This window comes from Moschus berezovskii, chromosome 22 (genome assembly GCF_049115385.1).
Source record: "Moschus berezovskii isolate FMDL1 chromosome 22, NW_MosBer_1.0, whole genome shotgun sequence".
In the NCBI taxonomy this organism is placed as follows: Eukaryota; Metazoa; Chordata; class Mammalia; order Artiodactyla; family Moschidae; genus Moschus; species Moschus berezovskii.
In genome coordinates this window covers 37,993,810-38,019,451 of record NC_142481.1, presented here as the reverse complement: position 1 = coordinate 38,019,451, position 25,642 = coordinate 37,993,810, and the positions used below count along the sequence as shown (strand labels likewise).

Below are 25,642 nucleotides of genomic sequence, written 5' to 3'. Positions count from 1 at the left end.
CCACTGCGCCCTGGCCAGCTCCACTCTGTCCCCTGAGCACCCTCCCCTCCAGGGACCTAAGTCAGAGGAGATGGGGGGAAACATGTGGTGGGATGTGAGGGGCGGGAGCCGGCGGAGGAGCAGGCATGTCCCAGGCCAGGCCCTCCTAGGCGTCGTGGAGGTTGCTGTCACTCAGGAGTACCTTCTCCCCAGGTTTGAAGGCTGGCATCCCGAGGTAGGGGCAGCTGGCACAGCGGAAAGCATCGCCCAGGTAGCACTGTTGAGAGACGAGACCACCACCCATGAGCGAGAAGCCGAGGGTCAGCTCTCCCGGAGATAGAGGCTGGAAGACAGTATCATAATATGGCCACAGCAGCCTGAAGAGAATGAGCGGGAGTGTCTGCAGGTCCAGCTGAGACCCGCAGACTGAGAGTCTTTAAGATCTCTGACTTCATGAAAGACAAAGGTCTAGACAAAGTCCCTTAGGTGGACATACTTCTGGGTTCTCAGCAGTTCAAATCACAGCCACACGTAGCAAACGGTTAGGTAGCTTCGGGCCCGGTGTGAAGCAGAAAGAAAGGGGCCAGAAATAAGAAATGACAGGTGCCTGCCTCCCCATGGGCCTGAGTGTGCTACCCGCTTTCAGGTGATAACCCGTCTTCCCTCTGCTACCTGGACACACAGGCTCGCGTGTCCCCTATAGTTACAATACCTGGGCAGTCACTTCTGTAAAGCTGGAGTTGGTCTGTGTATGCTTCAGTTCTTTGTGAATCCTGAGTAACCATCCAGATACTCACATTTCCACAAGCCGACTTGGGCTGGGAGCTTGTCTGGTCCCTCGACTTCTCTTTTTCCAGTTCTTCTGCAAGGCCACAGGTGCTGGGGGAAGTCAGGAGCTGATGAGTGAGATTTTCCGCCACCCAAATCCTTGACAGACCTCCTTTCCCCTTGGGCCTTCACAGATCCAGACATGGGCCTTTCCTGGCCTAGTCAGGTTTGGGCTCCACAACTCAATAAGGTATTGTTTGGAGATTCACACAGAGATAGTAATCTATGAAACAAGTCAGGAAGAATGTAGCCTCTTGGGAGGACAGGGAGGCAGATGCGGCTGAGGAAGCCGGCGGAGGCAACATCTAAGGTTCCCGATTCTTAACCTGGGTGGTCAGTACCTGGGTGTTTGTTTTAGTACCCTTTAAAATGTACCTGTTTAGTACACTCTTCTATACATCTGACACACTTTCCAATAAAATAGTTTTAATAATTGTAAAATACAGTGATTCTTTGAGAGTCAGATGCCACTGGCAGCAGCGAGGCAGCCCCGGCTCACCCCAAGGCTTACCAGTTCTTGCATGCTTTCCTCTTTTTCCCTTCCCCACAGGAAGGGGCCCGCAAGGAAGCTGGGTCTGGCTTCTTCAGATCTTCCGCATCCAGCAGTTCATCTGAGTCGATAAGATCCTGGAGAGCGTTGGAGGCCATGAATGACACAACCGTGGTCTCTGCTAATGAACAGCTGACGTGGTCACGGGCCATGGCAGCAGTTCACCCCTGTGTGTCAGAAGGCGTCCACCGTCCTACCCAGGGTTGATCATCACACCCAAGGTACCCACACAGCAAGTAAACTACGGGCATGGAAGCTGTACTGGGTTGTGAGGGGCCTGGGAACTCATTTACGATGTGCAGAGAATATGTGTGTGGAGGGTGGGAGGGAGGGGGCAGGAAGAACAGGGAAGTGTTATATGTATTTGAATATATAAGGGCTGTCACATGAGAAAACGGGATGGAATAGTTTCCATATAATTTCAGGGGAAAAGGCAATAATAATACATACACTTGGGTAATTTGTCAGGACAATTTATCTGTAAGTTCTATGAGGGCATAAACCATCACCTACTTTGCTTACCACTAACCTCGATAGTTGCAGAAATGAAGCATTTTATTATAGAAAGCACAGATCTGAGATTTTAAGACAGTGAGCATTTGGTATCTTGTCCAGATGAAAAAGCCAAAAAATATTTGAGCTGACAAACTCTTTTTAGGTTTACACATGCCTACAAGAGTCTTCAGTATATCACATGAAGTGAGAACAAGAAAATCTGTGGGGAAAGATGCTGAAAAGGAAATGTAAGATGCCACCGATGTGGAGTTTCCTTCTGAGTCAAAAACACCAGTGTCAGGCACCACCACAAGGCTGGGCTTTAAATGCGTTCACACTTATGAATTCAGAGAGTCCATTCCAAACTATGACCACTCCTACCCAACTTGAACGTGAAAGTCGCCGAGTCATGTCCGACTCTTTGCAACCCCATGGGCATACAGTTCATGGAATTCTCCAGGACAGAATACTGGAATGTGTAGCCTTTCCCTTCTCCAGGGGATCTTCCCAACCCAGGGATCAAACCCAGGTCTCCCACATTGCAGTCGGATTCTTTACCAGCTGAGCCACAAGGGAAGCCCAAGAATACTGGAGTGGGTAGCCTATCCCTTCTCCAGCAGATCTTCCCGACCCAGGAATCGAACTGGAATCTCTTGCATTGTGGGCAGATTCTTTACCAACTGAGCTGAGGGAAGCCTAAAAGAAAGCAATCAGGTGACCACAGAGCTGACTCACCACGCTCTCATCCTCCATATCATTGGCCGAGAGGGTCCAGAGCTTGGCAGCTGCAGGGTCCACAGCAGGCTTCCCTGAGTTCAACCAAGAAAAGAAAACGAGCTCCAGAAAAGCAGCCGGAAACAAGGTCCACACACATATAAGTGCTTTCCTTTAAGGCTGTGCAGGGAACACACTGGACTGGGAGTCAAAAGACTTGGGCTCAAAGCCCGGCTCAACCATTTATAAAGGACCCATCACTTTATGGTAATAAAAGTCATCCTTTGTTAAGCACTTGCTTTGTGCCAGATATTAATACTACATATTAAACACTTTACATATGTTATCTGGTTTAGTCTTGCTAACCACCTCATGAGGAAAGTTATCTGTCATCCTAATCTTATGAGGAAACAGATTTAGATACTTGGGTCAGTTCCATACAAATACAGACAGTCTGCCTAATGCTTTAAACTTTCACTCCAGCTTGCTTTCTCCTCCTCCTCTTAGTTTCAATCCCTAGAGCATGGGGCTTAATGGTATTCCCTATACCCATAGCAGGAGATTTGCAGATTAAATGAGAAAGTGTGCCAAAAGGCATTATGCATAGCAAAGCTTTGGTCTCATGTAAACCTGTTATAGACAAGAAAATGGGCTCTGGAGCTGATGGTGGTAGTTTAAGAACAAATCAGTGACAATTACACCTCCTGATTCCCTTTCCGGGGGCTTTAGTGTGGGCTGGCTCATGAAGGGGGCTTGGGGGGTAAAGTGTACCCCCTGTGATCACTGTCACAACTGGATGCTCAGCCCCCCACAGGGCAGGTCATCTATGCAGATCCTCGCTGCTCTGGAACTGTGAATCCAAAGGTTAGGATGCCAAAGAATTTCTTGAAGATTCAGGTTGGACAGCCAAAACACAGCAGTGTGAATGTACTTGTAAATTTCTGTCTACCTCACAGCTGGGACAATTTTTCTCAACCTGGGCATTAAAAGATAGTGATAGGAAGGGTGAGAATGATGACAAAGGACTGGGTGTAATTTTCTAAACAGAAGAGGCATTTTTATAAGTATCTTAAGATCCTCAAAGAAAGAAAAACTGACTTCAGTGGCACAGAGAAAAGGACACACAGGAAGAGGAACAGGGCACTCTTATCTGCCATGACCGCCCTGGGAGGTCTTCAGAGGGTAAGTGTCATGATTCTGCTATAGCTAATGAAGCTTCAGGACTCTGGACTCTGGAACCTGGAGGCCTCAGCATCCCCTGGTGCAGAAGGAGGGGCTGAACTAGGTAATATCTATGCGTCACTTCAGTTTTGGATTATGAATATGCCCAGGACAGCAGTACATTAAGCATCCTTCTATTTGGAAATGAGAGAAATTAAGGAAGGAGCTGATCCTATAAAGTTCTTAGCACCTCACTCAGATCTCTGGCACGGTTTCTAACAGGACCTCCTAAGCCACTCAGACAGATGTGTCCCCAGGCCATCTCACCGGAAGACTTCTTGGCAGTAGAAAGCTTAAGTTGACTAGAAGAGCCCACTTCAAAGTTGGGCTTTTTGCCTGTGATCTGCACAGAGAGCAGACTGTCGCTGTGGTAACCCAGGTGTTCTCGGACAGACTGAATCTCCTCAGGGCTCAAGGGCTTGCGCTGCAGCTGGAATTCAAGACATCAGAGGATTAGGGTACATCACAGTCCTTCTACGGTGTGACACTATACCACGTCCCCCCACGGATGTCAAATGCCCATGTCTGGAGGAAGCACACGACAGTGGGAGATCAAAGACAAGGCCTCATGCCTCACATTCTCCAGAGCGTAACTTCTGTCTACATGCTTACAGTTAGCCCATTCCATGGACAGTGTGAAAGTATTCATCAGATAGCTGTCTACTGGGTACAAGGCGTTGTGCGAGGCCTTGGGGGACTGTAATAATTATAATTATCAAGATGAATTGGGTGTGTTGAATAGGATCAAAGCCTACAGCGGGGAAGCATGCCCATGATAAAGAGGCTAGAAATGAAATATGTAGTAGAGAAAGTGAACCAAGGTGGAGGGAAATGCTTTTTATGTTCCTTGAGATGAAGCAGCAGGCGGTAAAGGTAGGAAAAACAGTAGGGGGTACCACTTCTGTGTCCAACAATTAAGGAATGAGTGGCCACAAAAATCATCCATTTATACCACTGAATGTTGTTCCATCATTAATAACCAATTGGGGAATACACTGATATGGATAAATGTCGAGCGTATCTAAAGGTGGGGAAAAGAGCTAGTGACTGAGCAATGTGTAACGTGACTTGATTTACATTAAAAACGTGTAGACATACACACACAACACTCTTGTAAATACATAAAATGTCTGAACAGCCACACCAAAAGATGTATTGGTGGCTTCCTCTAGGGAGGGAAGTGTAAGCAAGGTCTGAGATGTCACTTTAAATTCTTTGGTCTTAATTGAAGTTTTATGAACATCCCGTATTTTAGAATAAAAAAATGGAAGAATTTTAACTAAAAAGAAAAATAAAAAAGGGAAAGTATAAAGAAACTGAGACCTGCGGCCATGTACAGATCCAAGTATAACAACTATTGTGATATAACACCTACCTCTCACACGAGAACATTTTGGCATGGGAGAAGAATGCAGAACCATGAATACCTCTATTTAATGTTTCTACTGAATTGTCAGAAAAGGATTTCCCCTCCAACCTATTCCAGCCTACCACCGAAAAGCTAAGGAAAATGACTGTGTAAGATCTGTGTAATAATTGTGCGATAATTACAGGCGACTGCCTTCCACGTGGGCCTAAGACTTGTGTCCACTAAGAGATGTGTTGCTCCCTTTCTGCCTCAGGTGTCACCACCGGTACTGACACCAGAAAATGGCCCAGCCCACATGGGCCCAAGCTGAGTCTCTCCCGAGGAGGCTGATTTTAGAGGTTTCGTCCTTCAAGGCATCAGGTATCTTCTCAACTTGTTTGCTAGTCTAAGTGACGCTGCTCACCTCACCTTCAGGGCTGTTATTTCTCCCAGATTCTCTCTGTATCGTCTGACAAAGAGATACTGGGTTTAGTCACCCAAGGCTTAAATTCCCAGCGAAGAAGGTTGTCTACAAACATACCTCTTTTACTTCCACAAGACCAGAAAGAGTCAGGGCTGAACACAGCTTAGATGCCGTCTTCACTTTGCTATTGTTAACTGCTAAGAGGAAAACCCCAATTAGTAGCTTTATAGGCCAATGCAGGAAAAATCATAAAGGCTCTATCCTAGTTGAGTCAACAGGGCATTAAAATAATAACCTATTCTGTTCAACAGCATATAAATATATTTATATACAATATAAATATGTATATATATTTTTAATGATAATATTTTAATTAGAGAAATCCTTTTGGTTGTTCAAAGTGCTCTTATACAATAAATCCTTTATTATTGTTTCTTATCACTCTCTGTTTCTGAGAAATACTTAACCTTACAGAGGCTGCTGGATAATGACTAAGAAAGAGGATGAGAAACTATATACAAGTATCTTGGTATGGGTCTAGTAAGATGCTGTGTTTAGCCACTCAAGGTTTACCTCCTGGCAAAGAAGGCTATATCTGCTCCTAACATCACAAGATCACAAGTTTGTTTTTTTCCACATAAACACCTCTATACGTTTCAAAATATTTTCATTTCTATCATATTTGATAAAATAATGCATCACATTTTGATAGAAAGTCTAAGTTAAAATGCTAAAACTCTAGAATGACTCTGACAGCTTTACCACTAAGCAAAAAAAAAATTTTAAGGTTTTTATTTCTTGGATTCTATTTTTAGTTTCACATGAATCAATACTTACCTCATCACTCTTGGACTATATTTTAATTTTTGAGTTTGAAATACTATAGATGTACAGTAAATTAAAAAAAGTTCAGGGAGGTTCGGAGGACCCTCCCCCTCACCTCCCCATAGTAATACCTTATACAATTATTATATAGTATGAAGGCTGCAAAACTGTCACTTATAGTCCACAGAGCTTATCCCGACTTCACCAGTTTTACATACACTTGTGTGTGTGTGTATAGTCTTCATCACCACAAGGAACCCTCATACTACCCCCTTTATAGCCTCATGAACACCCTTCCCTCCTGATCCTAAGTGCTGACAATGGCCACCCTGTTCCCTGTCACTATAACTTTGTTATTCCAAGAATGTTTTGTGAATGGAATCATGCAGCATGTAAGCTTTGGAGACTGGATTTCTTTCACTCAGCATGATTCCCTTGAGACTCATCCAAACTGCTGCATGTGGCAATTGTTTGTTCCTTTTTCACTGCTGCGTAGTTTTCCATTGTGTGGATGTACCAGTTAAACCATTCACCTGTTGAAGGATCCAGCCATTTTCAGATGAGCAGTTTACTATTTTACTACCTAATGGGTCAAAGATCACAGTTTATTCAGATGTGTGGTACAGAGTTTTACAATAACTTATCCCTGCAATGGCACCCCACTCCAGTATTCTTGCCTGGAAAATCCCATGGATGGAGGAGCCTGGTGGGCTGCAGTCCATGGGGTCTCTAGGAATCGGACTCGACTGAGCAACTTCACTTTCACTTTTCACTTTCATGCATTGGAGAAGGAACTGGCAACCCACTCCAGTGTTCTTGCCTGGAGAATCCCAGGGACAGGGGAGCCTGGTGGGCTGCCATCTATGGGGTCGCACAGAGTTGGACATGACTGAAGCGACTTAGCGAGGATAAGGTTTAGTATAGGAATATTGATCTCCAAATGATACCTGCTACTCAGAGAGATGCAGCAAACATACCTAAGATTCAAACCTGTTAAATCTTAGGGTTTAAGTGGGTCTTTCAAGTGAAGATCCAGTCTTTTAAGTGAAGATCTCCTTACCTACAGCTGTCTCTACCAGTTCCTTCAGAAAAAGACATCCACCAGGCCGCAGAATCCGGGCCATCTCAGCCAAAATCTCAGCACTGTGCAGAGTGATGCTTCCAGGAATTACACCCGACAAAACAATGTCAAAGCTAGATTCTTTGTGGGCAGCTGAAAAGAAGGAAGACTCTAATTAGTGGTCACCTGGGCCCCAGAAGCCATTGACCAAGCCCCCACAAAAGCTATATGTGTGGCCCCGTAAAATAAACACCTACCTGTTCTGCAAATGCTATTATACCACCATTACTAGCAAGCGGGGCAAGGACACTTGCTCTCCCTCAGTCTTACTAACTTCTTCTTTTACATGCTCAGGGGAAAAAGTAAAAAAAAGAAGGTGGATGAAAAACAAGCTTTAAAAAAAAAAGATGTGGAACAGGTTCAATGAGTAAAGAACCTGCCTGCAACGCAGGAGATGTGGGTTCAATCCCTGGGTCAGGAAGATCCCCTGGAGATCTTGGAAATGGCAAAGATCAAGGAAATGGCAACCCACTCCAGTATTCTTGCCTGGAGAATTCCATGGACGGAGGAGCCTGGCAGGCTACAGTCCAAATGGTCACAAAGAGTTAGACATGACTAAGTGGCTAAGCACGAAGTAATAAGAAATAAGAACCTACTAACACAAATCATCAACTATATCTAAGTCCACTACAGCTCAACTTTAACAACTACTATCACATGCCCACCTGAAACAAAAACCCAGCCATCAAGGAAAAACAGAAAAGCAGCACCCCCATCATAATTGTCTGCCTTCAAAGACAACCTGGGCAGGTACTTACACTGCAACAGCTGGTTGATATTTTCCACAGACACTCGGCCCTCGTCACCAGTTAAGGCTTGAAGCTTATCCACCAGATCTTTCAGAGCCTCAGCCGGGGATGACTTATCCCAGATCACTGCCACAATCTGGCCAGCTGAGACCCCAAAATCTGCCATTCCCGCAGTGCTGTGGACCTAAAAGCTACGGGCCAAAAAAGAGTCAAGACTGAGCAGAGACAAACAAGCAATGATTAGAATTACACCTAATGTTGACCTCCCATTAGAAAATCTCACTGTAGATAGCACAGTGTAAACTCATTATCCAAGGTTTCATAACCCCAACATTCCCAAACATAGCAGATAGCTTCCTTGTTGAGAATCCTGACTGGGGAGTCAAGTAAGGAGATTGAAGGCACAAAGATTATTTTCTCTTTGATATGAAAACTCAGCTTGAACAGAATATAAAACATACAGGACATTAATTAGGCAGAAATATGATTCAGCAAGGGAGGCAAATAAGTTGGCGGCCATATCGTAACCATAAGCTGAGATGTTTTTAAAAAGAGACAACATATGTAAATTTAGCAAATTGAATAATGCTATTTCCCCACTCATCAAGATACGAAAATTCAATTCCACCGACTCTTCAGTTGTCAATGGTATCTACCATGTCTTTCTTTAACAATTAATATTTGCCAAACTCTTCAATGCATTTAATATACGTTAGCTCAACTGAACCCGAGTATAACCTTAAACTAGGTAATACTCCCATTTTACAGTCAGGACAGACGCTGTTGACTTTGCCCAGGCTAAGTGTTGTGTGGATAAAGAAAGAGCTGGGATTTGAATCCCAGTCTGTATGACTGTAAAACCCATGCTTTCAACCTATGGAAATTTCCTCCCACCGGAGTCAGCTTTCTCTCTCACTTGATACTCAGACGAGTATACAATGTCCTCATGATGCACTCAGGTCAGCAAGATAGCAGTCTACTTAGTTCCCCTTTCCTTTCTTAAACATTAATGACGCTGAGTCCGCGCCTGCAGACAGCTCTACCAAATGACACGAAGACAGAAGCTGTAGGAGAGAGGTCATGCGTGGATCAGTCTTAAGCAGAACGCTTCTGTCTTCTGAGAGGTGGCTGGCTACCCAGTAACAATTATGTCACCACAAACATTCTGGGACTGAGCTTAAGCCAGGCACACACACTCTTCCTTCCTTCAAAATGTTCCCTTCAGATGACCTGCCTTTCAGCCTACTAAAACATGCTGAGGTTAGCCAGGCATCCTTAAAAATGATAGTACTTTTGATTTTGTCGTTCATCTTCTAAAGGAGTTACTAAGGCTTTTATTTTCTAGAGCAAAGTCAAATTTCCTCAGTCTTCTGGATCCAGGCACTCCACCCGTATCTCCTACCTCCCCTATTCAATGGAAAATCCTGGCATTTTTCACTCCATCATGCCTTTTATCCGATTCCTTCCTTGTGGAATACCTTAATTATCCTAACCTGCCTTCAAGCCACAGTAAAAGGATGCCAAGTGTTATCAGACAAACAGGATTCTTTATTCACTAAATTGTGGTTTATAAATCCCTAAAAAGCACACAATCAAGAACTGAAACTTTAAGCTCTCAACTGTAACATGATGTTGAGGAAGAACCCTTACAAGTCTTTGAAGTGAACAACTTGGGATCTCACATTTAAGAACCGACTACGAAAGACAGGAATATGGACTGCTGGGCATGAAGTTATAAGAAATAAATGACCTGTTTCTAGAATGATGTTGAAACAAGTTCTCCCTGGGGGCCATGGAAAAAGTTCCCTTCCCACTACACCAACCTTGCACTGTACTCATAGAAAAACCCTCACGCAAGAACCGAGGGGCCAAAGGCTACTCATTAGCAAGAGAAACGCAAAAGGCCAGGTCTCTAGACCATTTCAGCAAACTTAATGGAGGCAGAGTTTTACAGAGAACAGGTTTCCAAAAGAAATGAACTGGGGTTCTGTCTAGCGCTAGATCTTCTATTCATTGGCTGCATAACCATGGATCTGTGATTAGCCTCTCTCTTTTCTCATTAATAAAATAGGGATAATAATCTTATATTTTGCAAGGCGGTGGCAAGAAGTAAATGAGAAGATAAAAATATGCAAAGCACTCAGCAGGGCCTGGCACATAAAGCTCAATAAAATAATGTTCTCAGAGAACTCTGAGCCTCCACTTCTCCGGGGCCAGTTTATTTGCCTTTGCTTCAAACAGTCCTATAAAATCTTGTTCCTCCTCAGCCTTGCCAGCTGGGAGGACTCCCCAGGGAGAGATATGAAGCTGCTTTTTCATTGTTAAAATTATACAATATGAAAGCCACACTTTATGACATCTTATACAGTACTCCAGTGGGATTATGTCCGTAAATTAGAAGACTGGAAAGTGCTCTGTGTTCCATATCCCCCGAAACTAATCTTCTATGGCAACAGGGAGCTCATAAAATACATTTATTAAACATTAACCCTCAAAAAACAAGACCCAGCCACCATTTGCGGTCAGCATTTTCCGAATAAAATGGGACACAGTGTTCTTTTAAATATCTAAATGAAAAAGCGTGATGTTATTCATCATCAGAGTTTTATGTTGTTGTCAATGTTTTTTCTAAAAAGACATAAGGAAAAAATGTCTGGCACCTAAGTTAACGTACTTAGAAGTGTGACTCAGAGCCCCAATTTCATTAAAATGGTAGAGTAGAAGTCATTGTCACGTCACTGGATTTATCTGAGAACAACTTCTGGAGATTCACTTGTTTATTTTTAAGACACCTGTAAACATCAAATCTTGAGGCATTTGGCTTCCTTTAAGGATGAAGCAGGGTGGGGGTGGGGAAGAATTAAAGAAAAAAAAAAGATTGAAGTTTGGGTTTCATTTCAAACCAAGGACGAAATGCTTTCAAGTCAAATGTATAAAAAAAATTCTGAGAATACTGACAGTTATCAGGAAATTTTTAATTCAAATAAACTGAAGCACACACACACACAGAAAAATAGGTGATAATCTGTAAGGAAGTAGTAAACTCAAAGGAAAAGAAATGGACAACTGTGTCTCCAAGCAAATGCTAGATTTTCCACAAGAGAGATTCGCTCGAAGGTGAGTGGACAGAACTCAGAAAACCAAACCTCATGGAGAGATCAGTAGGGCTTTACCAAAATCGAGAAATATGGATCTGAAATTTGAACATCTGGGGAGCAGTTCTGGCTTAAGGGGAGGCTTCCCCACACTCACACAGGGGAGAAGATGTAACTGAAAAGACTAGAGTTGATAAGCTAACTGAAAAGATTAAAGTTGCAGAGACGCAAAAGAGAAAAGGGTCTAACTGCACAAAATTTACTGAATGGCATGCTTAGCTCCTGCCCTCCCTTATCTCTAACCCCCTAAATCATTTACTTCTTCCGACTATTATGAAGCCTTCTTTGTTGATTAATTTCCCAGTGAGGCACTCGTATTTACATTTCTGTTCAGTGACTAGTCCATGACCTCCCTGAGTCATGCAGAGCTTGGCACTCAATGTGAGAATAAAGGCCACCAGCCTTTCCCAAACTTGCAGATCATCGAAATCACCCGGAGGCACGTTAAAATAAGATTCCAGGGTTACATTCAGAGGTATTGAATCGATTCTCTAGGAGAAAGATCTCCGGATCTAATTTACTAACAAGCATCCTGATGGCTTTTCCAACCTGGCAAGTTTGGGAATACTCAATTATACCAACTCAACACTTTGGAGGTTAGGGGAAGACACAGGTTCAAATTTACAACCTGGGGCTCCAGGGACCCCCCAAGACGGAAACTTCAGCTTCCCTGATGTCTGCAAAGAGGGACGGAGACTCAAGGTCATAACAGCTTGCTACTAGCAGAAGTGGGTCTCAGACTCCGATCTCCCGGTCCCCAGCTCAGCGCTGTCCCCCGGGCCTCAGGCTGGGTCTGGCTGCGCGGGAGATAAGGCAGCCCGGGAAGGGCCGAAGCCACCACTCCAGGGGCCCCGGGGGAGACAGGGCCAGCCCGGCCCCTCACTCCGGCTTCCTCCGGGCAAACCCAGTTGTGGTCCTCAGGAAGGTGGCCACGGCCACGTTTCCGCCGAAGGACGGGGCTGGAAATGGGAAAAGAGCCGATATAGAGGAGAGAATGGGTCGGGAGGGGACCGTTGGGGACGATCGAGGTCACGGACCACCAGAAGAGCGCTCACCTGCCTCCCTGAGCTCGCTCCCGGCTCCTCCGCATCCGCCGGCTCCACACCTCGCGCCTCTCGCGAGAGAAGGAAACTCCCGCTGCGCTGGGGCGGGCGGAAGTGGCCACTCAGCGCTGCCATCGCATCGCCGTAGGCGGCGTGCCCGCTTCCAAGATGGCGGCGACGGCTGCGTTTTCTGGCGCCCTACGCCGGGCGGGCTGGAGGCTCCTTCAATTGCGGTGCCTGCCCGGTGAGGGGGCGGCCGAGCCCGGGAGAGGGGAGGGAAGGGGTGGGGTGGGGGGAACCGACCTGGTCTGGGTGAGGGGCGGAAGAAGCCCCGGGGCGGCTCGAGAGCAAGGTGAGGTGAAGGGCATAACGGCTCGCGCCGGCGCCCCGGGCTGGAAGTGGTCGCCTTGCTGGCTTCTGACCACGTTCTCGACCTGTGAGGAGCAAGAGCATCAGGGGAGGGTCTGTCATTCCCACTTCACGGAGTTGACGGAGCCTGAGAGAGGGCTGTGGGTGCCCAAGATCACACAGCTCGTCCGTTGCAGCCGGGCACACTCTCCCTAGTCTCTTGACTCCGTCGTCAAATCCCTGGGCCCTGATCACAGGAAACAGCCACAGAGAGCCCCTCCTCTCTTAATACTTTTTCCTAAGTCAGTCATTTCCCCGCCGCTTCGGTAATTCTTCAATATCTACGTTTCACCTTTGCTGCCATATAGTCAGTAGTTTTGTTTATACATCTGATTTTATAAAAATATTGACCTTTATATCACTACCATAAATAGAAAACCAATGTCATCTCCCATAAGTAAATTATGTATTAACATATATAAGTATGTAACTGATGAAATAATGTTCTTTTGTTTTCTCCTGGAGTCCACCTGAAATCTCCTGGACTGCAGTGGTTCTGCAATATTGCTCTGGAATCTCCCAGACCCTTTTCAAAGTTTTATGAATATTTGCTCCATTTTTTTCTGTGCATATACTAAACTAGTTGATATTTTCACCCGTCACCTGCTGCTGTGTTTCTTTTAAAAATCATTGTTTTCTGAGTTGGTCCATAGATTTTTTTTTCTTTAAAGAGTTCTGTTTTATACATAACTCCAAACTATAATCAGTAGAAGTACAAATAATGCCTGTGACCCAGAAAATCTCCTCTTTACCCAACAGAAATGACGGCATATGTCCGCAATGGGATTTGAACGAGTATGTTCATAGCACCTTTATTTATAATAGCCAACACTGAAACAGCCCAACAGAGTAGTAGTATTAATGGAATACTACTGAGCAGTAAAAAAGTAACAATCTACTGACCTACACAAAAATATGAATCAATCTAAAAGATATTCTGGGCAAAAAAAGTCTTATACATACACAGAACCCACAGTATGATTCTATATAGATGAAATTCTCAGACAGGCAAGACTCGAGTGAGAAATTTGAAACAGGTGAATATAAATGTCACTTCAATAAAAGTAAAAATTTTAACTCTAGTTAAGGATGTGTGTGCTGAAATGTTTACAAATAAAGAATACTGAAGTCTGCGACAAATGCATCAAGAAATAGATTAATGTAGGAAGAGTGTGATGGATAACTGTGTAGAATTTAGGTAGTGGATATACAGGCGTTCATTCCACCATTCTTTCCATTTGTCTGTGTGTTTGAATTTTTTTGTATAAATGCTGGGAAAGAAAAAAGTAGTATTAGCCTTTCCTTAGTGAACACAGTACTGTACCTTTTGAAAGCTCTTGCCTGAAGTAAATGGGGGTGTTGCAATATTGCAGATGAGAAAACAGACACCCCATAAACACTCGGGAGTCGGTACTCAGACCTAATTTCTAGTCCAGTGCTCTTGCTATGATATATAAATATGTAACATTTTTAAGTCACTTTCATTTTTTGTTTGAGCCTCACAGCATTCTCAGGAGAAGGCAATGGCAGCCCACTCAAGTACTCTTGCCTGGAAAATCCCATGGACGGAGGAGCCTGGTGGGCTGCCATCTATGGGGTCACACAGAGCCGGATACGACTGAAGTGACTTAGCAGCAGCGGCACAGCATTCTCACTGAGTAAACAGAGATTATTTCTCTTAATTTGCATATTTTAAAGTCATGCTCTTTGCCCATTAACCTAACAAACGATGGAAACATGCCTAGAAGACAGGTGTTCTCCTGGTTTATGCTTTTGCCACCACATCATGTCAGAAGGTTCCCAGTTTACCTAAGATTTTTGTATGGGATCCAGCACTTGGTTCTGGCTTTCCTCTGCTTTTCTTCAATCCCTCCTACCACTCTAGGTCTCAAAGGGTCTGCTTTTGAGTCAAGATTGTCCTTGACTGATCAGCTCAGTTTCTGTTTCAGTGTCCCGCTGCCGACCAGCCCTGGCACCATGTGCCTTCCATGCTTCAGCTATGCAGCTAAGATCTTTGGATCAGCAGAAGAATCAACCTCCGCCCTCTTCTTCTCAGCAACAGTCTGAGGCGCAGGGCGCAGAGGAACCCAATCCAGAGGCTCTGCGTTCACCCCCCAGGTAGGCATCAGAACACCTGTCCACCCATTTTGTCCACTTTAAGTGCCTGGGTGAATCTGTGCTTCTCCTTCCTTTCTCCTCTCCACCCTCTTCACACCTTTCATCATTTTCAAAACTATCTTTGGAAAGAACTTGTTTGTTTATTTTATGAAAATGGTGCCTATACATTCTAAAATGTTCTGAACAATACAAAGACGTTCACAAAAGTAAAACCAAAATATTACCAGAAATCACAAACCAAGGAATAATTCTGCTAATGTTTTTGTGGTTATCCTTTTAGATGTTTCTCTAAGCAAGTTTCACATATAGCCCTATGTATATTATAAATGACTAATTACACTGTATACTATACTTGTTGTTCCAGAGCCTGTTTTTTCATTCAGCAGGACATCTTTAATGTCTTTTCACAGATTGTATAATTTTAATGGTTGTATAATATTCCAACAAATGGCAGTACCAAAATGTATTTGACCTTTTATTGATGGATATTTAGATTTCATTCATATCACGAAAAATGGTGTGATAAAGTGTGTGATTTTATCAGCAGTGGGAGCACTGAGTCAAAAGTTACGCACCTTATGAATTTTGTTCACATCTGTGGGGCCAAATTGCCTGGCAGGAAGGAGATAATAATTTCCATCTCCATTAGATATGTTCTTTTTACTTAATCGTGCCCCTGAGAAGCTCCTCTAGCTCTGAAATGAGAGTGTCCCCAGTCAGTTTTCTGGATTCTCAGTGAATGTACTTTTCATTTCATTCAGAGGGTCTTCTTTGTGCCAGGCCCTGTGAACAATGTCACCATTGTCCCTGTCCTCGTGGATTCCAGTTTGGTGCAAATCTAGATAAAGAAACGGTGCCGTGAGGCTATAGACTGGGATATCCAGGGTGCTGCGAGAGCGTGTCCCTTCCTATCGCGTGACCTCCTTGCTCACTGGTTCCTTTCTCTCGGTGACTCTTTGGGAGGCGAAGGATGGTGTGATTTTTGCTCTGTTGGCATTCACACACTGATGCTGACACGTAAGTAAATGTCCTCCCAGCGCGCGCTGAGAGGAGGCCCGGCGCCTGTGGTCTCTGGCCAGGCACATCTCGCGTCGCTGGGCAGGAGGCGGTGCGAGGAGGGGTGCGGACTCTGTCCCCATGTCTGTTTCAGGTACACCGACCAGGGCGGGGAGGAGGAGGAGGACTACGAGAGTGAGGGGCAGCTGCAGCACCGCATCCTGACAGCAGCCCTGGAGTTCGTGCCCGCCCACGGGTGGACGGCAGAGGCCATTGCAGAAGGGGCTCAGGTGTGTATGCGTGTGGGCGGGGCGGCCCGGCCAGGATCAGCCAGGAGGGAGTCATACTTTTCTTTCAGCCCAGTTCAGAGTCCCAGAACCCCTCACCACTACCAGATATTCTGGTTTTGCTTGCTTTTCCTCTGTAGAGTAGAAATGGCTTTGTTTTTAGATTATTTTTTTAATATAAAAAGAATATACCATGCAATTGGATCTTGGGAGTTAGGTTCTAAAGGCAGATTATAGGTAGTGTGATGGAAGAGATCTGAGCAGAGTAAGACTGGGGAAGGGTCAGTTGAGGCCAAATCTGACAAGATCCAAAGGTCACGTTGAAGTTACACTTTCTTTTGTCCTAAGAATAATTGGAGATATGTGCTCAGTTGTGTCCAACTCTTTGCGACCCCATGGACTGTAGCTACCAGGATTTTCTGTCCCTGAAATTTTCTAGGCAAGAATTCTGGAGTAGGTTGCCATTTCCTGCTCCAGGGGCTCTTCCTGACATAGAGATCAAACCTGCATCTCCTGCACTGGCAAGTGGATTCTTTTCCACTAGCCCCACCTGGAGATACACAAGATATGGGATTAAGTTTGACATTTCAAAAGCTATCATTTTGGCTGCTGGACGAAAGAAGGATTAGAGGCAGAGCGAGTCACTGGGGCCTGCTGCCAGTGATGCAGGAGAGAGGAGGGCTTCCTGACCTAGAACAGTGCAGTAAACATGGAGACGGCTGGTAGAATGACATAGGAGGAAGTGGCAGAGTTGCCTGACGGTTTGTATGTGTGAGTACGTGGTAGTGCCATTTTCTAAGATTAGGGCCCCTGAGGAGGTCCAAGTTTGGGGAAGGATCATGGGTACAGTCCTGAGCTTTGTTGTGTCTGAGGGATCTTTGGGTCAGCCAGTGGGAAACCTCGAGCATACAGGCCTGAAACTGGAGGAGCTGCCTGGACTAGAGTATATGTACGTGATCATTAAACCAGGGACGTGAGTGAGATTGCCTCAGGTGGGATGAGTGTGAGTGTGCCAGGAGTGTCATGTGAAAAGAGAGAGGAGTCTAGGTTCTTGGGGACCGCTGACATTGAAGGGTGGGTGAAGCAGGGTGGGGTGGCAAAGGAGACTGAGGTGGAGAAGCCTGGCTCTGGAGGCCAAGCAGCAACATGTGGACGGAGCTACTAGACATCGGTGACTGCAGTAGCAGCCATTGGAGGGGAGTGCAGGTCGGCAGTAACGGGGTGGGTAGAGGAGTGAGCCGAGGGTAAGAAAATGCAGAGGCATGTGGCTGGGAGGGGTAGAGGAGAGCTGGTGTACGAGCTAGTGTATGAGTGGGGGAAGTGGGTTGGAAGGTGGAGCCAGAGGATGCAGAAACATGGGTGATGGTAAAGATACAGGAGAAATGGCAAAATTAAAAATGTGAGGTTCCTTGAAGGCAAGACTTACGAAGTCCAGAAAACAGGTGGAAAGACTGGCCTTCGATGTATTAGAGGCAAAGCTGGAGAAGATGGCTGCAGATTTAGTTTCTAGAAGAATCTTTTGGGTTCCCAGGGAATGGCTTCTGTTTTCTCTGAAGTAGGCGTGATTGTCTCATGAACCTGATGTTAGGAAAAAGTGGGAAGAGACAAACAAAGGTTTGGAGGTGGCAGTGGAGGTTTGAGAGAATCATTACAGAAAGGTGTGGCACCAATAAAGAACAGAAATATAACAGGATTGTTTGGGAAAATCTGATTCAACTGCATATCTCTGTTCATATGGCTGCATAATACCTGTTGTATTTGTTTGAACTCAATTGATAAACATTTGGGTTGTTTCTATTTTTTTTTTTTAGTATTATAAACCTATGTGTACGACATAATTAAGTACATTTCTGGTTGGTGTCTTCAAGACAGATTCTGAGAAGTGGAGTTGGTCTTTCAGGGAGTGCGTCAATCAGAAGAAATCACCCGAAAGAGGGAATTTAACATGAAGCATTGTTAACTAGATGTGACGTTGGTAACCAGGTAGCCAAAAGGATAAGGAGAACATTAAAGTATCCTCGAGGTAGCAGCTACAGAGTAGCTGTTCTCCTGCACTGGCGGGCAGAGTCTTTACCATTGTGCCACCAAAGAAGCCCAAAAAGGCTGGGTACTTCCGCCAGAAGAGAATTCCTTCCCGACTCCCAGCAGTGGGGATTTTTTGAGTCTTTTTGTTTCTTTCTGTCCTCTGTCCCTGCTGTCATCAGGGTTCTTCCGACCGTAGCTTCTCAGTGACTATCAGGGTTCTTCCGACCGTAGCTTCTCAGTGACTATTGTTTATCAGGAGTAGTAAAAGGTCTCTGTGGTTTGTTAAATAACTCCTTGACAACTCAGTAAGAAAAGTTTGTGGGTTTTTTTTCTTCTTAAATAACTGAGAGACCTACTTTCCAAGAGATTTAGGTTAAGTGAGCTAGAAAGACAGCGCTTTATCTAAGGCCCTTTTCACAGCAGTTACAATTCTAGGTTACAGGTGTTAGAACTCAACTCTGAACTGGCTCAAACAAGACATAGAGTGTTTCAGCTCATTTAATAACAGAAAAGTCTGAAAGTGGCTCTGGCTCAGCGTTCTTATCTTGTGCTGCTAGGAGCTGTCTCCATGGTGTATCTGCTTTGCTTTCCCCTCCATGAGCTTCATTCTCAGCAGGGGCTTCCCATGAGGTGAGAGAGTCAGCAACCCCAGAGGAGAGAGAGTCCCTCTTCCCTGTCAGTACTAGCAGAATTCCGGAGGCGGCCTTCTAGGACTAGATTTGGTCACATGCATGTCCCAGAACTAGGCGCTGTGAACTACACACATGCAGGCCTGGATTCCCTGCTTTGCTTCACACCCGGGGGCCTGATGGAGTGTGGAGGGACGAGTGCTTAGCTTCTCCCAGATCACATGGACCAAGAATGAGGAGTGGGGGTGTCCCACCGAGAGCCAAGCTGCTGGTGCCAGGAGAAGAGGTGCTAGTGATGTGGTGTCTAGTGCCAATGGCCACTGCACCTGCCCACCACTTCCCTGTTTTCCCTCTCCCCCTCTGTAGTCCCTGGGTCTCTCCAGTGCAGCCGCCAGCATGTTTGGGAATGACGGCAGTGAGCTGATCCTGCATTTCGTGACCCAGTGCAATGCTCGGCTCACCCGTGTCCTGGAGGAGGAGCAGAAGCTGGTACAACTGGGCCAGGCAGAGTAAGTCCCACAGCGTCATTGCTTGGGGTAGCAGCTAAGGATAGGAGGACTCAGGCCCCAGCAGCTGTCCCCAGGAGGCCAGTCCAAGCAGAGCCTGCAGAGTAGCACTGAGCACCCCAGCTGTTCCAATGGGACGGAAATGTAGCTGCCTGTCTCGTTCTAGCTGGTGGAACCCTCCCTGCTAGAACCAAGTAGACGGGGTAGCACTGAGCCTATGCCTTTGACCCAGAGACACTCTGTTTCCTTTTCTTTCTTCCAGGAAGAAGAAGACAGATAAGTTCCTGAGGGATGCCGTGGAAACTAGACTGAGAATGTTGATCCCGTACATTGAGCATTGGCCCCGGGTACATGGTCCACCCACATCCAGGCCCCAGGGTGACAGTGTGTTCATGTTTACGATTCTTAGCACCTTCACGCGGAAGGTCTGGCACCATGTTCAGTAGTTAGCTTGTTAGCTTGCAGACCCAGGGAGGCACAGTGCACTTGGTACACTAGGTGTCAGATTGAGGAGAGCCAGAGAGAGGGCCTTCTGAGCCGTCTGTGTCTCAGTTCTTGGAGATGTGAGTGGCCTGGTCCTAGATCACGTCCCGGTGGGCTGCCAGTGGCCCGAGTGTGTCACTGGGTTTTTGGTGAGGAGGGCTCCATGAAGGAAATTAGAAAAGTCAGAAGATTTTACTGACCGTCATCATTAACAAGCCTTTTGCATTCTAGATCTCAGGGGAGTGGGACTTCTTTTCAGTTTGTCAGTGTGACACTTAGAGAATTGGAGTGTTCATTCCAAGGGCTTTCCCCAACTTTTCTAAAGCTCCATTTTTCCTCCTCCTCTTTTCAAAGTGTGTCACAATGTGGGCCATTCTCGGTTAAGAAAGTCAAGATATAGCAGAACTGAGAGGACCCACAGATCAACTGGTATCCAGTGCCCAGCTGGGAGATGGTTGGGCATTTAATTTCAGCTGTGGGCTGGGTGTGAGGGAGTTCAGCCCAGAGTCAAGGCCCGCCCCCTGCCCGTGCGCACATGCTCGAATTCCTGGACTGACTCATTTCACCTTGCATGTAAAGCCACACAAGTGCATGAAGTAGGCCTGGGTTGCCTTCTTATTAAGCACGTTTCCTCCTGGGCTATTTCAAGATAACTTTCCAGCCAATCGGGGACGTCTCTCACCAACTTCTACAGGCCACAGCCTGTGGGTTTCAGAGTTGGTAAAGTGACAACCCTTGGACTGTCTGGTGTTGATATCTGCTAGCAGAGGCATCTCTGGGTTGTGCCACTGGTTATATGAAAGGATTTTGAGGTCTCAGTTAACAGAAATCAATTTGAGTTAGGGAAAAAAAACCTGGAAGGAGTTTATCGTGAGTTGTGGCAGGGCATCAAGGGCAGGAATGCTGCTGGGCTCCAGGATGACCTATAATTGGGGCCTAGAAACCTCCCCCAGACTCCCCTCCTATTCCTGCTTCTTTCTCCATGTTACAGAATGGGGGTGCCCTCCTCCATCCTTACTCAAAGATACCAGGCTAGACCTGGCTGTCTTCATTCCAAAGTTAACTTGCAAGGGAATGAGGATCTGATTGGGCAGCGGAGGGTACGCTACCCTGACTCCCATAAGCTGTAGTTGAGAGGGAGCCTTAGACGCCAGGAGCTCACAGCAGTGGGTGGAGATGGTGCATCTCAGAAGGAGGGCTGGGCGGGCCCCTTACTACCTCCCGAACAGTGAGGCGCTGTCATTACCGGTGTGCAAGTACCCCTTCCTGTGTCATCTCTCCCCAGGCCCTCAGCATCCTCATGCTCCCTCACAACATCCCGCCCAGCCTGAACCTGCTGACCAGCATGGTGGATGACATGTGGCATTATGCTGGGGACCAGTCCACTGACGTGAGTGCTTTCGTCAGGCCCGCAGAGGGTGGGGACGGCTGGGTTAAGCATTTCCTCCAGAAGTTTGTGAAATTTCTTTGATCACACATCCCTTCAGAGGGACTCCATAGTCATTCCCATCTTGGGAAGGAGAGTTTAAGGTATGAGGAGGGTCCCTCAACAAGCCACAGTAGGCTCTAGGTCACCTTGTCATTCAGGGACCAGTGCTATAGCCATCCATCGGTGCTCCTTCCCCTAGAGTGTGACACGTGGCATCAGAGGGCTGACTGGGCTGCCGTTTTATAATCATTTTCCCCTCAGTCTCCTAAGGTTTAGATTCTATGGCAGTCTTCCTCAGTGTATGTCTTTTATGAGACTGATTAACAAAAAAAAAAAGGATGCCATAGAGACATCCTCTAAGACATTTTTTTTTTAAGACATTGCTTTAAAAAGAAACTCCCTCCCTACAGCCCATCTTGGCCTGCTTTGCTCAGAGATCAGTAAGCCTCTAAACAGGCAGCCGGAAAGAATCTGACTTATTAATACTGTCATATTTCTGGTAGAAATTAAAAATGTATATACACATGTATATATCTACACTTTCATAAAAGAAATTAATATGTGATGGTACTTGGTGGGATCCAGGATGGGAGGCAGAGAGATGCTTCCACCACAGTTCTAACAAAGTGCCTTAATAAACTTTCCTCATTCGGGAATATACCACCAACAGAGATGGTTGGAAAATGAAATTAGAAAGCCCAGAAATCAGGGAGGTAAAACAGGAAGCAGCCAAGCTAGTACTCTGAAGAGCGATTGGCCAGGATAGCCATAGCCAGAAGTTGATGAAGGACCTGAACTCTCAGCTCCTCCCAGGTGTTCCAGTCTGTCCCTGACACTGCCTCAAGCCCTCACGTCACTGATGGATGACACAAGGTTTGGTCACAACTGCTTGATCACAGAGCCTCCCTGGAACTTAGACCCCACGGACTGTAGCCCGTCAGGGTCCTCTGTACATGGAATATTCGAGGCAAGAATACTGGATGGATAGCCATGCCTTTCTGCAGGGAATCTTCCCTACCCAGGGATCATATCTGGGTCTCCTGCATTGCAGGCAGATTCTTTACCATCTGAGCCACCAGGGAAGCCTGAAAATTACATGAGATCTTTGTGACCCCGTGGACTGTAGCCCTCCAGACTCCGTGTCCACAGAATTCTCCAGGCAAGAATACTGCAGTGGGTAGCCATACCCTTCTCCAGGGGATCTTCCCAACCTAAGAATTGAAGCTGGGTCTCCTGCACTGCAGGCAGGTCCTTTACTATCTGAGCCACCAGGGAAATCCCTAGATGTCCAGAGACTTGGGCTTTTCACTGGTGGGTTCAAAGCTGAGTGGATGTAGCAAAGTCACATGGGATGCTTAATAAACATCCAGATCCTGGCACTTAACTTAAGACCTGCTGACTCTGAAATCTAAGAGGTTGGGCCCAGGAGCCTGCATTTTCAATCTCCCAGGTGATTCTGACACTCAGCCTAGTTTGTGAACAGCCACATTGTCCAGAGGGTCACGTGTATCCGTGAGGGAAAGAGGAAATTAGGAGGGAGCCCAAGAGTGCCAGGGGCTTTGGGTAGGAATCATTCAGACTTGCCCCAGCCTGCAGCAACAGTGGTGACCTATCCCCCTGGATGGGTTTCTTTGCAGTTTAACTGGTACACCCGCCGCGCAGTGTTGGCTGGCATCTACAACACCACTGAGCTGGTGATGATGCAGGACTCCTCCCCAGACTTCGAGGACACCTGGCGCTTTCTGGAAAACCGCATCAGCGATGCAATGAACATGGGCCACACTGCCAAGCAGGTAACTCAGGGCTCGGCATCTGGGAAGCCTCCTCACCAGGTGCTCTGTCCTCTTGGGCCAGACTCGTCACCTGTCTGTTCTCTTGCTCCCCTTGGGCTTCAGTTGACAGTCCCCAGGGTTTACAGGGAGCCTGACTGGTCCTTCCTCACCCCAGCCCTTCCCTAAGAGCCGCATGTGGTCCCTTTGTTACTGTGTTATCTGTAGACTCTTCTTCCAGGACACAGGGCCCTCTTGATTCTACCTGTAAGGGCTAGTAAGCCTACTGATCAGGCCTCCCTGTCTCACGTCTGAGCAGTGGTGGGGGCCTGAGAGAACCTGACTGTGACTCCTTCTAGGTCAAGTCCACCGGAGAGGCCCTGGTGCAGGGACTCATGGGCGCAGCAGTGACGGTGAGTGCCGCCCAGCTCGTTCCCACCCAGCCGGCTCCAGTCCCATGATCCTCACTCATGTCGCTCACCCCAAGTAGCTTTGTAGCCTTAGATTGCGGAAGCTAATCTTAGAACTGGCTAGTCCCAATCTCTAGATCCCAAATATCCCACCTCTGTTTGTTACTGGCCTGGGACCCTGGTACATCATATCTCCGCATCATAGCCACACAGCTGCCTCGGAAATCTCCATCTTTGCCATTGGAGTCCTGGGGGCAGGGCCAGGTCTCATCACTCTCTGTTTCCATCCTGTTGTCAGCTCAAGAACCTGACGGGTCTAAACCAGCGCCGGTGAGCAAGAAGGGCTGTACGATAGAGTACCCGGAAGAAAACCCACGGATGTATTTAAAGGGCTTTGAAATGTACAAGGTGCCATCCATGGAACAGGGTGTCAACGAAAAAGCGCCAAAGAACTCTGCAACACTACCACAGCCACCTGGAAACCACAGGGCACTGGACAACACAGGTGTAGCCCAGGGTTGGGCCACTTCTTCAGTTCCTAATGCCAGGCCAGGCCTCCTGATGCCTTTTGGCACCATAGCTGTGTGACTGAAAAATGCGGCACTCAGTCAAGCATTCGAATCATGGAAGCCCAACACAGCCCTATTGTGGTCTCTCAGGCACTTTGACCATGTCTTAATCTGCCTCTGGGGCTCCCAAGTCAGAGTCCAGATCTGAGGCCACCCCAGGTGGCAGCTTCCCCACAGCGCAGCACAGGCCTGTGGGTTCCATGCTGCCCTTTCATGCTCCAGTGTCCTGAGTCGTTGCACCTGGAAACCCCTTGGGCAGGCTGCCTCACCTGAGACAGGTGCCTGTTGGTGCTCAGCCTGGCCAGAGGTGTGGTCCCAGCCCTGTGTCGTGTTAAAACAGCACTCATTGCAGGATTACTAGTGAACTTAGAGTCTGTACAAAATTATAATAAATATCTTTGAAGCAGTTTCCTGTTGTGTAGGGAATTTCCATACAGACCATGGCATCTGTCCAAGACCCCAGAAGCAGAGAGCAGGGTTTTGGAGAAGGCTTGCAACTGGCAGCCAGGAGACCTGAGTTAGGGTCCCGGTGCTGTGTAACACTACTGGGCAGCTGTAACAGCTCTATACCTGTGGGCCCAGGCCTCCCTTCCGTAAAATGTGGGTGATGGGGGTCTCTCCCCCTCCCCGTTAGCTTCTTTGGCTCCTCCTGCCAATCACTGACTATTTCCTTGACACAGTATTTAGCTTTACAAATTCTCTCAGCCTCTGTGCTGCCTGGGCCCCCTATTTAAGTCCGGTTAACTCTGTTGTATAAGTCTGTTCAGGCTGCTGTGGTGAAATGTCTCGCAGTTCTAGAAGCTGGAAGTCCAATATCAAGGTGCCAGCTAACTTGATTCTTAGAGCTTTCTTCTGACTCACACATGGCCACCTTCTCCCTACATTCTCACACAACAGAGAGGGCATGCAAGTGTGCTCTGTTGTCTCTTCCTGTTTTTGTCAGAGCACTAATCTCCTCAGAGTTCTATCCTCAGAACCTCATAAAGACCCCCATTTCCAAATATCCTCACATTAGGAGTTGGGGTTTCACCATTTTGGCACACGCAGCATCCAGCAGCCATCTGTCTGCTGCTTTGCTGTCCTCTACCCAAGTAGACTGAATGATGATGGGAGTAGCAGCCAGGAGGAATTCCCTGTCTCTTGTGCACTTCCCTCTGGGCCCTTTCTGCACCTAGTTCTTTTATCTTGACATCCTGTCAATTTGCCTGCAGTAGCTATCCCATATTTTGTCCCAGTACCTCTTTTATCCTTTATAGCACCCATCTCACACTTAACAGACAACCTTAATTCTTAATTTACTGAGCTGATACAGACTTTCGTGCAAGGGCCCCCTTAATGCTCTTGTTCCCTGTCTCAGATGTCACTCCTTGCTAAGGCAAATGCCTCTTTATCCCCTCTGATGATTCTTTGCCCCCTACATGTTGTCCCCTGCCAAGTTCTATTTTAGGACTTCTCTGTATAATCTTCTGCCCCGTGGGAATTCCCTGGCAGTCCAATGGTTAGGACTCTACTTCATTTCAGGGGACATAGATGTGGCACAACCAAAAGCAAAAAAAGACCCA

General features: G+C 46.6%; 2 protein-coding genes across 3 annotated transcripts; one reads left to right on the top strand and one right to left on the bottom strand.

Annotated features, from left to right (window-relative positions):
* On the bottom strand, window positions 1-12,605 carry CIAPIN1 (cytokine induced apoptosis inhibitor 1). 2 transcript variants are annotated; one of them, XM_055412689.2, is made up of 9 exons: window positions 12,464-12,605; window positions 8,263-8,444; window positions 7,445-7,597; window positions 5,677-5,756; window positions 4,055-4,217; window positions 2,588-2,661; window positions 1,319-1,434; window positions 777-858; window positions 1-256 (listed from the first exon to the last, which is right to left on the bottom strand). In XM_055412689.2, exons 2-9 carry the CDS (start codon window positions 8,417-8,419, stop codon window positions 146-148), a joined length of 936 nt encoding a protein of 311 aa, XP_055268664.2. In that variant the 5' UTR covers window positions 8,420-8,444; window positions 12,464-12,605; the 3' UTR covers window positions 1-145. The 2 variants fall into 2 exon arrangements, with proteins under 2 accessions (XP_055268664.2, XP_055268665.2); XM_055412690.2 differs by having other exon boundaries at window positions 5,677-5,753; window positions 12,464-12,604.
* Window positions 12,570-24,489, top strand: COQ9 (coenzyme Q9). Its single transcript, XM_055412687.2, has 9 exons — window positions 12,570-12,695; window positions 14,809-14,977; window positions 16,128-16,263; window positions 19,281-19,423; window positions 19,683-19,767; window positions 21,189-21,293; window positions 22,970-23,125; window positions 23,461-23,514; window positions 23,810-24,489. The coding sequence occupies exons 1-9, from the start codon at window positions 12,620-12,622 to the stop codon at window positions 23,843-23,845; spliced, it is 960 nt and encodes a 319-aa protein (XP_055268662.2). The 5' UTR covers window positions 12,570-12,619; the 3' UTR covers window positions 23,846-24,489.
* The last annotated feature ends 1,153 nt before the right edge of the window (window positions 24,490-25,642 follow it).

Excerpts from the sequence above, each read along its gene's own strand:
- CIAPIN1 (XM_055412689.2), bottom strand. The coding sequence starts at position 8,419 with ATGGCAGATTTTGGGGTCTCAGCTGGCCAGATTGTGGCAGTGATCTGG. Across the intron at positions 5,757-7,444 it reads ACTGGTAGAGACAGCTGTAG|CAGTTAACAATAGCAAAGTG; the intron begins GTAAGGAGATCT and ends TTTTCCTCTTAG. Across the intron at positions 2,662-4,054 it reads TACTGCCAAGAAGTCTTCCG|GGAAGCCTGCTGTGGACCCT; the intron begins GTGAGATGGCCT and ends GGTTGAACTCAG.
- COQ9 (XM_055412687.2), top strand. The coding sequence starts at position 12,620 with ATGGCGGCGACGGCTGCGTTTTCTGGCGCCCTACGCCGGGCGGGCTGG. Across the intron at positions 19,424-19,682 it reads GTACAACTGGGCCAGGCAGA|GAAGAAGAAGACAGATAAGT; the intron begins GTAAGTCCCACA and ends TCTTTCTTCCAG. Across the intron at positions 19,768-21,188 it reads ACATTGAGCATTGGCCCCGG|GCCCTCAGCATCCTCATGCT; the intron begins GTACATGGTCCA and ends ATCTCTCCCCAG.